This window comes from Myripristis murdjan, chromosome 14 (genome assembly GCF_902150065.1).
Source record: "Myripristis murdjan chromosome 14, fMyrMur1.1, whole genome shotgun sequence".
NCBI classification, from domain to species: domain Eukaryota; kingdom Metazoa; phylum Chordata; class Actinopteri; order Holocentriformes; family Holocentridae; genus Myripristis; species Myripristis murdjan.
In genome coordinates this window covers 21,078,459-21,094,001 of record NC_043993.1, presented here as the reverse complement: position 1 = coordinate 21,094,001, position 15,543 = coordinate 21,078,459, and the positions used below count along the sequence as shown (strand labels likewise).

At 41.3% G+C, this 15,543-nt stretch overlaps 2 protein-coding genes across 2 annotated transcripts; both read left to right on the top strand.

Annotated features, from left to right (window-relative positions):
* Positions 1-197: 197 nt before the first annotated feature.
* hinfp (histone H4 transcription factor) lies at positions 198-8,851 on the top strand. The gene is made up of 9 exons (XM_030069521.1): positions 198-727; positions 2,064-2,287; positions 2,890-3,001; positions 3,139-3,291; positions 3,410-3,487; positions 4,342-4,462; positions 4,837-4,975; positions 5,448-5,572; positions 5,666-8,851. The coding sequence occupies exons 1-9, from the start codon at positions 565-567 to the stop codon at positions 6,021-6,023; spliced, it is 1,473 nt and encodes a 490-aa protein (XP_029925381.1). The 5' UTR covers positions 198-564; the 3' UTR covers positions 6,024-8,851.
* A 282-nt stretch (positions 8,852-9,133) lies between these two features.
* LOC115371684 (sushi, von Willebrand factor type A, EGF and pentraxin domain-containing protein 1) lies at positions 9,134-11,831 on the top strand. Its single transcript, XM_030069159.1, has 5 exons — positions 9,134-9,192; positions 9,277-9,476; positions 9,608-9,775; positions 10,624-10,824; positions 11,019-11,831. The coding sequence occupies exons 1-5, from the start codon at positions 9,134-9,136 to the stop codon at positions 11,030-11,032; spliced, it is 642 nt and encodes a 213-aa protein (XP_029925019.1). The 3' UTR covers positions 11,033-11,831.
* Positions 11,832-15,543: the final 3,712 nt, after the last annotated feature.

Here is a 15,543-nt window from a genome sequence, read left to right as displayed (position 1 = left end):
CTCGGGTTTGAAAAATAAAAGTGCGCCAAATGAAAACATAAAATTGTGCCTTTGACTTTTTTTGAAACATTGCAACAAAGAAAAAAGAGACTTGCCTTGATATTAAACGAAAAAATTAGACGAATTATAGGAGCCAAATATCAGGTGGATTTTCCGGCCGGAACTACTACAGCATTCCTTGTTCCCGGGTCGGCATTTCGATGATGCACAGCCCGCGCATACATTTGTGATACAAGGGTCGATTGGCAAGCCCAGGTCGGATGTTTACATAGCGACTCTGGTCCAGAGCAGCGGGTATTTCTATTTAAAATCTTTATTTTCCACTACAGTTTGATGATAGGTTCAGTTTTCTTGTATTAAAGCTCACCGGTTTGTCAGGAGTCATGTCGGCGGGGCTGTGTTAGGGCTGCGGGCTGCTGTTGTTCACACTGGCTGGCAAGTTGAAGCCACCGTCGGGTGGCCCCTGGCATGTGGCAGCTGGTGATGGTCAAACCTGGGAAACCACTCGGCTTGAGCTTCACCCCGGGTGTCTCTGAGTGCTTAACCCGACTCTGACTCCCGGAAATGCCACCCAACAAGCGGATACAGAAGAAGACGCCGCTGGAGTTGGAGTGTGAATGGGGCTCCTGCCAGGACTCGTTCAGTCGGATGGAGAACTTCTGCAAGCACGCCGAGGGTCACCTTAACGCCCTGAACATGGCGGAGGAGGACGAGGATGAAACAGTAGGTGAGGAGAAGTGAAGTGGTACAAGTCACAGCGGAGAAGACGAGACAACCCTGCATCATTTACTGTCGCGGTGTAAGGCGCGTAACTGTGGTCTGACACAGGAGGGGGCAGGTGTAAGGCTGGGTGGTATGGACAAACATATCAATACTGTGATCATGTTGTGGGGGTGACTGCTGCTGCTGCTGCTGCTAAGATGCTTACACACATGAGAATTTAGACAAACAGTCATTAGTAATGTGATCCAGCAGGTACAGGCAAGTGACAGAACAGCCACAACAGTCTAATAAGTTCATAAAATTGCATCCCTTTGTTGTAATGCAGCCTTTAAAACTAGGAAAAGACAAATATGTGACTAGGGATCAACCACTTTTTTTTTTTTTTTTTTTTTTTTTTTCAAATACCGAGTACCAATGTGGTACCAGAGCTCTTGCTCTAAAATTATTATTGTTGTTGTTGGCAATATGTGCATTAAATTCAATGTATACCAAAGTAATTTATGTGAGCTGCAGGTTAACTAGGCTTCACATACAAAGAGATGTGGGAGTGCAAATTGCCAATTCCATTGATGTTTTGAAAAACTTGGAACAAATCAAACATATGGCAAAGCATTATTGCTGATAAGTAGATTTCACTCATAGTAATGCTGGTGCTATAATGAACTGTGAATCTGCACTGATACCAATACCAGTGTTGGTATCAGTGCAGCCTTATATGAGACTAGACATCGTCTGGGATTTTAGATACACACCTATAGCCCAGGCCAAGTGCACCCTCCCTTAGACAGTTGTTAGACATTTAAAACTAATTTACTCAATTTCTCCATAACCCCACATGACTCAGGGTTGCTCAGTATGCTAGCTGAAATATGCTGTATACACACATGTGCTGAGGTGACCACATGGCAATATTTGCCTTGGTTACATTGTCATACTTACATTTTAACTTCGTTGCAGCTCGCGATGGTTGTTATTTATTTATATCAGAAAATGAAGAAAGTTACTAAGCTTATCTTCACTATTACTTTATTAAGTAGATTTTCAATCCACATCTGACTGAATTAATCAAGGCTGTGCTGAGTTGCTGACTTATTAAAGGTGCTAGCCCAAGATCTTAACAAATATGTGGGGTTTGTGCAGGTCGCTGAGGACTGAATGGAAAACCCCTGTCTTGTGGCGCTGTCACAGTAAAGCATATTCATATACGTGTTAAATTTTGCCAAAACAGATCTGCACACAAAATGTGGGGAAGACAAAATAGCAATTTTCAATGTGGAAATTACAGCCATGTCTGTCACAATAAACCTAGATACCTACTATTCTTTGCTTTTATGCCTCAGGGGAACACAACTGCCTGTGGAGAGACTGTGGCTTCTGCTCTGTGGAGGGCCCTGAGGAGATGCGGCGGCATCTCTTCTTCCACTGTTACCACACCAAGCTAAAGCAGTGGGGTCAGCAGGTGCTTAACCGCCAGCCCATGGGTACCTGCTCCATTGGCTACCAGAATCGCAACATCATCCCTGAAATCCCAGACAGCTTCACCTGCCTCTGGGAGGAATGTGAGGTAAGCCTGCATTGCCATTGTTGGAGGAGCAAGTCAAAACTGCTCTGGAAAATCTAGGGTATAGGTGTGGAAGATGTGGTGCTGACCATGCAAAGTCAGGTTTTATTTTCTAATCATTATAATGAAGAGAAAGGGGGGAAAAAGCCGAATTCACCAGAAGTTTATTTGGAGGCTGCACACATTATTTGGAGTGCAGGGCAGCTGATGAGAATGAAGAAGCATTCATAAGCAGTTATCAACCAGGGATTGTCACAGTTTGGTTTGTACCTCAGTTTTTCCAACACTGTTTGGTTTGTATCACAGTTTGGCTTCAAAAGCTGAAAGGGGCTTTTGCCAGTGTTCTGTGAAGGTTGTGCAACCCAGAAACAAAAAGCCTTTGTATGCAGCTCAACCAGTTATGAGGACTAAAATTGTTATTAATCAAAAGCACTGTTGTACATTTTACTTGAGTTATGTGTTTGAATTTTGAACTGACGATGCAGAATCCACAGTTTTCTTGTCTCAGTACAAAACACCCTATAGCAGACTGTAATCATTCATTGGTTTGCCTATACAAATAACATCAGTATATGATTCTTCCCTCTGTGCTTGTTTGTTTTCAGCAACCTCCATATGAAAACCCTGAGTGGTTCTACCGCCATGTGGAGATGCACAGTCTGTGTATAGAAGTACCAGCTGGAGATGGTGAATGCTTAATACACTGTGGATGGAAAGGTAAGTCATTTGTAAAGACTGTAGTTCAGAAATGTCCAGGATTAATTGAATGAGGGATGAGGGAACTTTAAAAAGCCGAGAACATTTCATGCTTTTTGAGTTCCTGAGAATGGTTCTCTGTGCCTGTCATTCTCCAGACTGCGAAGCCACCGTCAAAGGGCGTCCGAAGCTGCGGGAGCACTTGCGCAGCCACACCCAGGAGAAGGTGGTGGCCTGCCCAAGTTGTGGGGGGATGTACGCCAACAACACTAAATTTTTTGACCACATCAAACGACAGAGTGCAACGGAAGGTGAAGCTCCAGCCTACAGACTCTAGCAGGCACATATTATCACCGGTAGCACCTTATTTAGCTTCAGTTTTTTACATGTAATAATCGTCACTCTCTCTGCTCGTGTGTGTTGGTGTAGGTCAGCGGTTCCAGTGCTCTCACTGCTCCAAACGTTTTGCAACAGAGAGGCTACTGAGAGACCACATGAGGACCCACGGTCAGTCCTGCCAGCTGTTGTTATCACAGTGTTCCCTCTGGCCTCGGAAATCCTCAACAGTTTGTGGATTTGATGAGAATAAAATAAGGCCTCAAATGTGGCTGAACATGAATGGATAACTTTGGAATTATTCTTCTTATTAGAATATAACCACCACATTCATCAGTTCAACTCAGCTCTCTGGACTTTTTTCCACTGTAGGATCAATGTTTCATACCTTCAGGAAAACCCTGCAGTGGATATTTGTGCTGATATCAATGCAGAAATTATTAGTCAGTCAACAATAGATTATAATTTTTGATAATTAATCAATTGTTTTACTCATCTATCTAGTAAAAATGCCAAACATTTGTTGATGACAGCTTCAGTAAGATCACTGCAATGCTAAGCTTGCTTTTTTCTGTTTTATATCATGAAATTAAACCTTTTTTTCCCCCTGCTGGTCAACCTAAGGAAGCAATTTTATGACATCACTTTTGGTGCTGTTCACTTCTGATGAGTGTTTGTGACATTTTACATATTGTGGTCAATACAAAAAAAAAAAAAAAAAAAAAATCAATAGCTTAATTGACAATGAAATTAATAATTAGTTGAAGCCATAGTTAATACAGCCACAATTTTAAAATAATTTCACTGTGAGTTCTTGACTTGATATTGAGTAAAAATGATGGTTCTATTGATGTTTAATTTGCACCAATGTCACATCTTGCCCTAAAGACCTTGTAAGTCATTGAAAAGTCCTTGGATGTGAAGTTGGAGCAAGTGTGGCATCCCTGTTGTCAACAAGCAGTGCTACAGTGCTTAACTTGGCTCCTAAAGATAATGTCAGTGGTTTTCTGTTTCCTCTCTGGCAGTGAACCACTACAAATGTCCGTTATGTGACATGACCTGTCCATCACCCTCGTCACTGCGCAACCATATCAAGTTCCGCCACAGCAATGAGAAGCCGTACAGCTGTGAATACTGCGAGTACAGGTAGAACATCCTCAGTATCTTTACAAGATTAAAGTATCCATGAAATGACCTCACATGACTTTCACTTCCTATAAAACAGTCTTTTAAATAGTGACATCATCTTGCACTAGTGGGTGTCCCTTCAAAAAAATTCATGTTTTTCCCCCAAACTGATAAACGTTTGGATTAGGGTTAGGGTTTTATCTGTCCTATTGGTTTACACTTGTGAATGGTTCTTCCTTGCACCATGTCCCACCCAAACATCCTGTTTCAATGGGAAATTCATCAAATCAAGAAAATAAGACTCCATTTAATGGGGTGTTTAAGCTGATAAGGGAAGTGCAGGTTGGCATCAGTTCTCGCTTAAGACGTCGTCACTCTTTTTATTCCTGTAGCTGTAAGAATCTGATGGACCTGCGTAAACACCTGGACACCCACAGCAGCGAGCCAGCATATCGCTGCGACGTTCCCGGCTGCGACTTCAGCTCTCGCACTCTGCGCACCATGAAGATTCACCTCAAAAGAGAACATGAAGTAAGAGAGCGGAAGTCCTTCAAAGGAACAGTTCATACAAAATATAAAAAAAATTCCCAGTTATCACTTGTGACACCTAACCCTCCAGGTAGTTTCTGTATGATTTTGCAGGTTTTCTAGTCTGTGATGCTTCTATCTGTGGAAGTCAAACCATCAAAATTTGCCATGTAATAAACTCAGCCGCAGCAGCTCTTTCCAAAAGCAGTGACACAAATAGCTGGCATAATCCACAGACACCAGGGGCAAATGCTTTCATTGGTAGATCAGCAAACTGTGACTGTCCACCCTGAATACACACGCCTCAAATCACACAGAACTATTGGGATGAATAGACTTCACTAGGGATGAGTGGGAATATGTTTTTGTATTTTGAGTGACCTGCGCTTTTAAATCCTTTATCTCTCTCTCTCTCAGATGACAAGTTCGCGAGTATTTATGGATCCTAATGTGTTCTTTCTGATTGTCTGATCAGGGGGATTTTGTAGCCCGCTACAAGTGTCATGTGTGCGATCAGTGCTTCACCAGAGGCAACGCCCTTACAGTCCACCTGCAGAAAAAGCATCAGTTCAAATGGCCTTCTGGACACCCGAGGTTCAGGTGGGCAGATTATTGTTTCCAGTAGTGCTGAACGTGGAACATGAAAAGGTCTGGCAGTCTTGTCACCTCTGCGCCTGTGTTTCCCTTCATCAGGTACAAGGAGCACGAGGACGGCTTCATGCGGCTGCAGCTGATTCGATACGAGAGCGTGGAGCTGACGGAGCAGCTGATGAGGGAGAGGCAGGGGGAGGAGGACGAGGACAACAGCCACACCGAGGCCCTTGGGCTCGGGGAGGAGGCGGCAACAGCACCCTCAGAGATACAGGTGGAGCTGCACGGAGTGCTGCTGGAGGAGCAGAGGACTGAGGAGCCGACTGAGGGCGTTGTGGAGGGGCATCAGGAGGATGGCATGCTCTATGTTCTCAGCGGGGGCCTGGCACAAGCAGGGGAGGACGCCGTGATGCTGCAGCTTCAGGACACTGCAAACCAGCTGGGAATGCAGGTGGTCTGACAGCCACAGCAGCCCTGCACACACACACACACACACAAACACACACAGGACTTTGTGTCCTCCGTGATGCCATTACTGGACTAACACAGCATGAGGGCTCCTGGACCTAACTGAAACAAAAGCTGTAGTTCAGGATTCAAAAAGAAAGTGAGGCACGTAGAAAATCAACTGAAGCGTTTAAATAACAGAACTGATCAGCTGAGACAATGATGATCCATCTTGATTGTAAGCCTATATTAGGTGAGAAATATGCTTTTATTTATTTGTTTGCTAATGCAGAGCCTTTGGATTTACTGTTGACCAATAATTTTAAATCATTTTCTATTCACTCGTTTTATCTCTTGTTAAAACTTCCTAGATACTGGAGTGCTAATAACGCTTCACTGCAAATCAGATATTCATTCTCTTTTAGGTACAGAGGTTGACTAAAGCCTGTGCCAAATTTTCACCTTATTCAAATCCTTGCCCCCTCTTGGTGAGGGCTGAAAGGTTGAGGAAAGTGAGAGATATGTCATTCATATCCATATATTTTTTTTTCTTTTCTTGCTGTTTATTCAGTGGTAATTAAAAAGGTTTTTGTGACAAAATGTTTGTAAAACTATATTTGAAATTGATTTTGCTTAAATCTGTGTTCCTCAGATAGAACATGCACTGTACTACTTAAATTTCACAAATTGGTAAGTTGCAATAGCACATTCGTTTATATGACAGGCAGGTTCACGGGATCCATATGTTTCTGACACACAAAGTATAAACTGCTCGACAGAATAGGAAATGTTCCAGTGACTTCACAGCTCCTTTGTACTTGCCACCTTTGTACAGCTTGCCTTTCTTCATGTGCATGCTGGGAAAAAAAACTTGAAGGTGCCCTTGTGTTCTTACTTCATTCATGAACAACAAATTAACTCCTAGTGGGCTCGCAATACAAACTTCATTCCATTTGTCAAACTGATGTGCCGATCAATCAATTATTGTTGTTTTCCTTTGAGGAGCTGTACGGTGATCAAAGAGCCTTTGGCTTCCCTTTTGTAAGTTATGAACTCTACTCAAGTTCATAACTTCATAATACTCAATATTATATATGTGCTGATATAAATCAGTTAATCTTGCAGCAGAGTTTTCCGTTTTACTTTAAAAAATGCCTACTCCTGATTGACGGCACGACTTCAGTCACATTTTAAGACCCTGCTCAAAAGAATTTGAGTCCAGAGTCCAAGTTAAACTATTCCATACAATTTTCAGGTTATAGAAGCTTTACTAGTTCCTTCAACATTATTTGTTATAGTTTTTGTTGTATTGTATATTTTGGCAGAGTGTCTTTGAGTGAGCGAGTTCTGGTGTCTTATTTTAGGTGACTGCAAGGAATTAGCTTGATTTAAAGTTACACTTGCGTTATGGCGCCCCCTGCTGAGTAATTACTGTCCAATTGCTGATTTGTGTAGAAATTGAGTTTGGGTAGACTGCTTTCTCTCTCTCTCTCTCTATCTCTCTCTCTCTTTCTCTCTCTCTCTCTCTCTCTCTCTCAGTTTCCTCTCTCTCTCAGTTTCCTATGTTAGGAGAGTAACAACACCAGTGATGCTATAATGATTCAAGGAAAATACAAATAACGCATTGCAATAGAAATAGTCTATACTCTAAAGTTGGTTTGTAACAAATTGCAATTATTCAAGTGACTGCCCAATGCAGACTGCTTTCAAGTGAGCTCATAGTCCATCTTACTGCAGAACATATGGCTCCTATAAAGTGACTCAAAATTATGAATGAAAGTTGTGGAACTTAACACCACAACTGTGTGTGTGTGTGTGTGTGTGTGTGTGTGTGTGTGTGTGCATTTGTCAGAGTGTGAAACAGCGTGGGTACACTAGAGGCTAATCCACTTAGTGAGACTTTCATCCAGATGGATGAAAATTCCTTGCTTCCTCTGATGACCAGATGGAGACAATAAGACAGAGTTTTCAGGATCGTAGTGTTTTTATCGCTCTACACAGCTTAAAGGTCTATAATGTAAGGGCTTGGACAGCAAACAGACAACAAAAATCTGCTTAACAATACAGTGTAATCTTCTTCCCTCCTTTATCATTGTTCTACCTTGCTTTGCCACAGTGTGATATAGTGGCTTTGGCTGTGTTTAAAAGATTAGGCGGCACATGGAGCTTAGTGTAAGCGTTAGTCTCTGCTCTCTGCTTCTTCATTCTGCAGTCGGGGAACTCATGGACAGTAACCCAGCACCACAGGTATGCCTTCTAGTGGCTTCACAGGTCTCAATTTTGCAGGAATGATGCACAGAGTATCACTTGCCAACAAAATGATTGTGGCTTACAGTTGTCCGATATGAGCAAATATTCATCTGCAGTTTTCCATGGGAACAGTGATTGCTGCAGAAGACGGGCATCATGAGATTATTTACTCTGCTGCTACTGTTGGGGTCCTTGCACAGAGTGTTCACTCAGTCCCCTTCTCCTGAATCGACAGGAGAAGGGGAAGGCAGTGGTAAGATCTATTGTGTATTTAATGCAGTGTTTTTCCATATGTGTTCATTTTATGTGCCGTATTCTCTGTGTGTACTATGTTTTTAGCTTTTCATACGTGCCTCAGGTGACCATTCATTTTTTTAAATATTACCTGTTGCATAATGTCCTTTATAAAGCATTTTGTGACCTATGTCTGTGTAAAGTGCTATACAAATAAATTTTATTTACTCAACATCTAATACATCATATAGGGAAAGGTGATGTATTAATATTGATATTGTGATGAGAAACTACATATCATCTGGGATTTGGGATATCATAATATCATGATATGGCATTAAGTGTTTTCTTTTCCTGGTTTCAGAGGCTGCGATACAGTAAAGGGATGCAATTTTCTGAGCTTATTAGACTGTTGGTAGCTGTTTTGTTTCCCTCTACCTGCTTGGTCATCATATCCACATTACTAATGATTATTTATCAAACTCTATTGTGTGTAAATATCTTGAGACAGCACCTATCATCATCTCCACAATATCATCACAATATCAATATCGAGGTATTTGGTCAGAGATACCATGACACTTGATTTTGTCTATGTCACCCAGCTCTACATACATCCTTCACAGTTTCTTAAGTAATATGAGAGGACCCATTGAGTTTTGGGAACACCCCTTCTGGCTCTCCATTGAGCAAGAGAAGTAAACTGTATGCATCCCTTTGAAAACCTTAAGAAAACTTGTTATTTTATTTATTATTTGGATATTTGCTATATATCCAGTCAGGCATTTAGACAAGCTAACAAAGAACTGTGTCATAGGTGAGACAGAATGGACTCCCCAGCCAGACACCATTGGCGACACATACTGGTCTGGGACAGCACCTCTGTGTTTTGGAGGTTGCAAGGGGAGGCACCGGGAGCTGAAGAGAGATCCCTGCGGAGACTCCACCTGCTGCTGGTTTGGCTTCAAGTCTCTCTGCAGAGGTCAGACTACCACTAAATCAATTTTTGACCTATTAGTTACTGATACTCATTATGCTCATTAGATAATCTGCAGCACATCCCAGAATCATGGATTCACTTGTGATGTTTGCTTTCTCTGGGATGTTTTTCAGTGAACTGTGGGAAGCCAGATGTGGATTATAATGGAATCGTGTATGGTAATGACTGGTGGGTCGGCTCTGTGGTGAGGTACACCTGTCGCGCCGGCTTCATGCTGGTAGGAGAATCTACCAGGACCTGCCAGTCCAACGGCCTCTGGACCCCTAAACCTGCCTGTCTCCGTGAGTACACACTGTCCAGACTGACCAGGTTCATCATGATTCCCAATCAGGGTTAGAAAGAGTACTCAAGTTTAAGTACTTTTACCTTGTTAAAATTTTACTTACATACAAGTAACATTACTTGTGAAAAAAAAAACTGCTTAAGAAACATTATTAAAAGTAGCTCATTTATGTCAATGGTGGAAAAAGTACTCAAATCCTTAATTTAAGTAAAAGTAGCAATACCACAATGGAAAAATACTCAATCAAAACCTGATGTTCTGCAATCAAACTTTTACTCAAGTAAAAGCACTTCAACATGTAATTAAGTATCAAAATAAAAGTGTTCATTCTGAAAAATGGTTCCTTTTGCATTAAACTCTAAGAAGCATTTTAATGTCGTAAGTCTAAATGCTAGGTAGTTTAAACTCTAAAAATGCATCATATTTTATGGACTTATCAAATGTTTTCTTGGTAAAACCCTGTCCTGCAAAGTAACCAGTATCTACAGCCAACACATGAATGTAATAGAGTGAAAAGAAAAATATTTGCCTCTGAAATGTAGTGGTGTGAAAGCATAAACTCTCACAAACTGGAAATGCCATTACCTTAAAACTGTTCCTAAGTGTGAATAGCTCCATAATTTATCAGTTTATGTTAGTCCACTTTCTGTTCAGAAACGACAAAATGTATGTAAAGGATGTGATTTAACACGTAATTTATTGCTTCAGCGAACACGTGCTTGAATAAAAGTAAAATTACTGACTAACTCAACACTTACCTGACGAATGGTGTATTCTCAGTGTAGCTCTACTGCTCTTCTATGTATTCCCTTTTTTCAAATATTTCCCCATCTCCTGCTGCTTTAGGCATGTGTCAGCGTGGACGCATTGAGATCAGTGAGAGGGAACTGAGTGGGACCTGCGTCTCTGACTGCACAAACAAGAGCTACTTCGGCCCCCCTAAACAAGGCTGCAGCCGCCTAGACAACTGCAACAAGAAGGAGACTGGCTGGAAGCGCTTCTTTGCCCAGTGTGCCCCCTGCATCTGCGACTGCGCTATATCTTGTGGTGAGTGGCATCTCACCTCCAGCACAGCCACGGGTGTTTTGCAAAGTCGTGTCGATGCTTATGCACTTGAATGTGGCTCGTCATCGCAGTGGGGCTAAACTGCATTTGCACAGGTTTGCTTGGTGTTTTACTCTCAGGAATTTCATACAGAGGCTACACCGACAACTTTTTTGTTTGTTTGTCTCATTTTTCAGCATCTGCCAGCTAAAGAGAGTTGAAGAAACATTGCTTTGACTGCAAAGGGAGCAATCAAAAGAAACCGAGAGGCACAGACAGCCTGCGCACTACAGATCCTTACCATATTGTAATTCACTGCTGCTTCATTCATTGTTTGCACGCTGTGATTCTGATCAGTGGACCAGGACTTTTGTGGAATTAGCTTCATCTCTCATGAGAGGCTGCCTATGGGACTGTCCCGCCTAATGATTAAGACTTCAATGCCTCAGGCTCAAAACCCCCTGAGTAAATTATGAGCAATAGGTACTGCTGCAGAGTTTTTGACCATATCGGATCAAACTCTATGTGGTGTGAAAGATGTGTGAGGGAGAAAGAACACAGGAAGAAGGCTTGAATGTACATAATATTCTGGCCAACAAAGCATGGTGAATTTTACTGAAATAATGAAAGTGATAATGGACTGTACTGATGCATGCATGCATGGCTGCATTTCTGACAGAAAGAGAGAGAAGTGAAACTACTGAGATTAGTGGCTGCTCCTCTTCCCTCCTCTGTTCAGTCCATCTGTCCCACAGTGAGCTCAGACCTTAATCTAATTACCCACCTAAGGGGACAGGGTCAGCATTAAAGTACAAGAGTGTAGTAAGACTCACAGGCAAATCATGTGTTACAAAATGTACATTTTATTTAGCACATAAGAACTGATGCAATTATTTTATTTTTTTGTAGCATATGATGTGTAGATGATATAGATGATATTTTGTGTTTTTGAAAATAGGCCACCACCTCACCCCAAGTCGTGATGAAAATAAACATATTTTTTGTGAAACTTTTATATGTCACAGATAGTGTGCTTCATTAATTAGTTCTCATCATTAATTACAATATAGAGATTTATTGTTAATAACTGAATACTACTTGTACTACTACCACCACTGCTGCTACGACTACAACAACAACAACTACTACTACTACTACTACTACTACCACTAATAATAATAATAATAATAATTGCTATTTTTCTACTCTTGCATCATCTCACCTCCCAGTGTTATTCATTATTCATCTTTTCAGTTTTCATTTGCTGTTTTCATTCATGTTGGTCCATAGTTTTCTGTGTGTTTGTGTGTGTGTCTGTGGAAGGAACAAGGTAGGTGAGTCACTTGTTTCTTCTTTATTTTCCTTTTCAATATTTTGCAAGCCAAGGAGGAGGACAGTAAGAACAAACTCATTCAAGTAGGATATTTTATTTCTGTTTAATGGATGACTGGCCCCGGCAAGCCACTAGATGTTGCTGTTGTGTTTATTCTTACACACTGTAGATCGGAATTAAAAAAAAAAAAAAAAAAAGTGAAAAAAAAAATACAAAAGTGAAAAAAAAAAAAAAAAAAACTCAGTAAAGGAGAGTTTCAAACTCATTCTGATGAATGTAAAACCAAACAGGGCATCATCAGTATTTGGTCCATTTGCTGAACCTGAGGATGATGTGCTCATTTGCTTTGGGTTTGTAGCAGCCAATTCCTGTGAAAAAAAGAGACATGCATAGATTTTTTTTTTTTTTTAATCAAAGATAGTAATATTTCAGGGCATGCACACATACATAAAATCTGAGCTGCAAACAATATCCTACTGCGTTGTTCTGCTGATGTGATGTCAATATAACACTCGATATGACAACATTAATAGAAGTCTACAGTGTTAGGACATGATGTAAAATAAAATGATTGCAAGCCACAGGCTGTAATTAAAGACTTGCATTGCCAGCTCAACAGTAAGCACAGCAGCATTGTAAGAAATTACTGAATAAATATTGAGCGATACTTCCACAGCAATACAATGTCACACTGGAAATAATCACACTGAAGGACTTCCTGCTATAAAGGAATTAATTAGAAGGGCACTAATACTCCTTGCATGGGACTCATGGGAGGATACTCACCCACATCCAGCCGAGTGTGTTCCCCGGAGCTTTCTGACAGGATCTCCCAGTACGTCTGCTCACGCTCATTCCCAGCTACTCCATTCACACTCTCCAATAACAGGCCAAAGTCTGGGTCCTCCTTCACTGTGAACCTGGCAGCACATGGAGAAGGGGAGTATGGGTTAGCATGTGCTGAAATGTGCATACATGTAGGAGAAACCACTGAGCCTGCATTGAAAATAAAGAATGATATACACAGAGTAGGGCTGGTTGATATGGACAAAATCAGTATGCCTTAATACTGTGATGTTACTGTAAGGATGATGGCATTTTGATGAGATATTTACGCACAAGAGTTTTTGACAATCATATTCATATGATGACCAAGTAAATAGAGGAAGATAATAGAACAGCCTCAACAGCTTAATAAACGAAGTTTTATAACTAAGTTCGGGAGCTAAGACCACACCTAAAGACAAAAATATTTAGGCGCACCTTATCCGTTCCTCTCCTCTTGTCTCAGTTTTCACATCACTCCATCCCTCGACCAGCATCCCTTCATTCCTCAACCCTCACCCCCATCCCTCCATCTCATCATCCCTCACCCCTCCCTTTGGACCCTCAGTCCATCCCTCCTACATCATCACAGTTCTCCACCATGCATTAAACATGTATCCTACTGGCATAATGTTTTGTCAGTGAAGTTTAAAAAAAAAAATGCATTTGTTTGCTGTGGTGCAGCCTTTAAAGCCAGAAAAAGACAACACTTATATCAGGATATCACAATATCAAAAATGCCAGACAATATCTATATTCTTATCATATTGATCTAATGTCAGTGTATATTCCAGCCCTAAGACAGAGATAGTAAAGGCTATTTGATGAGCATGTAATCTTACTTGAAGTGCAGCTGAGTCTCCTGCAGTCTCCTCAGAGCGCCCAGCAGCACTCCTCCCTGTACCACAAAGCTGGAGTAGGACTCAGGAGTCATGTTGGACAAATCGTTCTCCACAGTCAATCGTATAGGGACAGCTGCTGGACCTGCGTGACACGTCATGACATTATAGTGACACTTTGCATGATATGATGTAGGCAAACCTGCAGACAGAGCTGGCAACACAATGTTCAGACAAAAGCAATCATTTAAGGTTAGATATATGACCAGTTCACCTCCATGTGTGAGAGTTCCTTGTGTCAAGAACAGCAGAAAGCTCACAGAAAGCAGATCTATCGTTCCTACCGCCATCCTGTATTTTCTTATTGTCCAGACGTTTGCCTTGTAACACAGGTGTCTTTACACACCTGCACACTACTTATATGTCTGCCTCCATCCCAGAACGCCTTATTCCTGCAGTCACATAATAGCTTTCCAAAGAGGTCTTTGTTGAGCATACTCACCAAGCCACAAACTGAGACTAGAAATAACTTAAGTGTTTGCTCTTGTGCTACAAAAGTGCAATCAATCACTGTTAATATGCACTGAAAAGTCACTTATCTGTGACATAAAGATCAGTGAGTTGATTAATAATTTGGCTTGCCACTCTTGTTTCTTTAAAGGGAAGAAAGATTTGGACAAAGCAGAGTGGCTGTTCTTATTTTCGGAAAAAGTGGTTACAGATATTCTACTGCTGAAAAGTTTGCCATCATTGAGAAATTGTCTATGTTTTTGAGTATGCTTTGAAATAACTTAATTTACACATGATTGCAAAGGAGCATTTTAAGCAGCCATGACTTGATAACTTGATGAATTTTTGATCAATTTATGCCAGCTTGTTGAATAAGTGATAAATAAATGTCTTTAAAAAAATCCCAAGTATTTCAACTTTGAATAATAGTGTAATTTACAGATCTATCTTATTCTCAGTTTAGGCTATTCGGAGAAAAGGAGGAGGCTCTCTTTATTTTTCCAGACAGTTTCATTATCCAATAATCCAAAGGACAAAAGGTTCCAACCAAGTGATGTGAGCATAAGCCCAGCCACATGGTGTCATCACAGCACCCTCTCTTCAATTAGCCTATCAATCAAGTTTGAAAACGGTGCAGCGACGTATTTACTGGGACCAGCAAAGCAGTCATGTTTATTCTGAGTGCTCGTCTAGCCTCCTGCAAACCAAAGCTGGGTGACAGACAGAACAAAGTCTGCCTGGCAACACACTACACAGTAGCACAAACCCGGTGTGAATTACATCGCCTATAGTCTTTAAAATTTATCAGCAGTTAATATGTATTCAGGTTTACCATGTGTCCATTTTCACAGCATACAGTGTCTGTCAGAGTAGGCTAAATGGAGAAGGCTGGTGTTATTAGGAAATAAGGAGGCAAAGCAAGACAGGGCCTGCTGCGCTTTAATTGCTCATCTGGCGACCCAACATCTACCTTTAAAGCAGTCTGATTAAGAGGCAGGTGCGAATGGCTAAAAATGTTTTTTTGATTTCCTCTCGGGGGTGATGTAAGCATGTAGGGCTCGTTTGAACGCGAGTAACCCCGGTTGTTTTACCGAAAATAACCCGGGCACTGCAGCATCAGCACCAGGCAGTTGCGCAGGTGCGGCCTTTAAAGAGACAGCGGTGCTTTCGATTTACTGAAAACCTCGCCAGTGTTTACACTGACTGGCAATATGT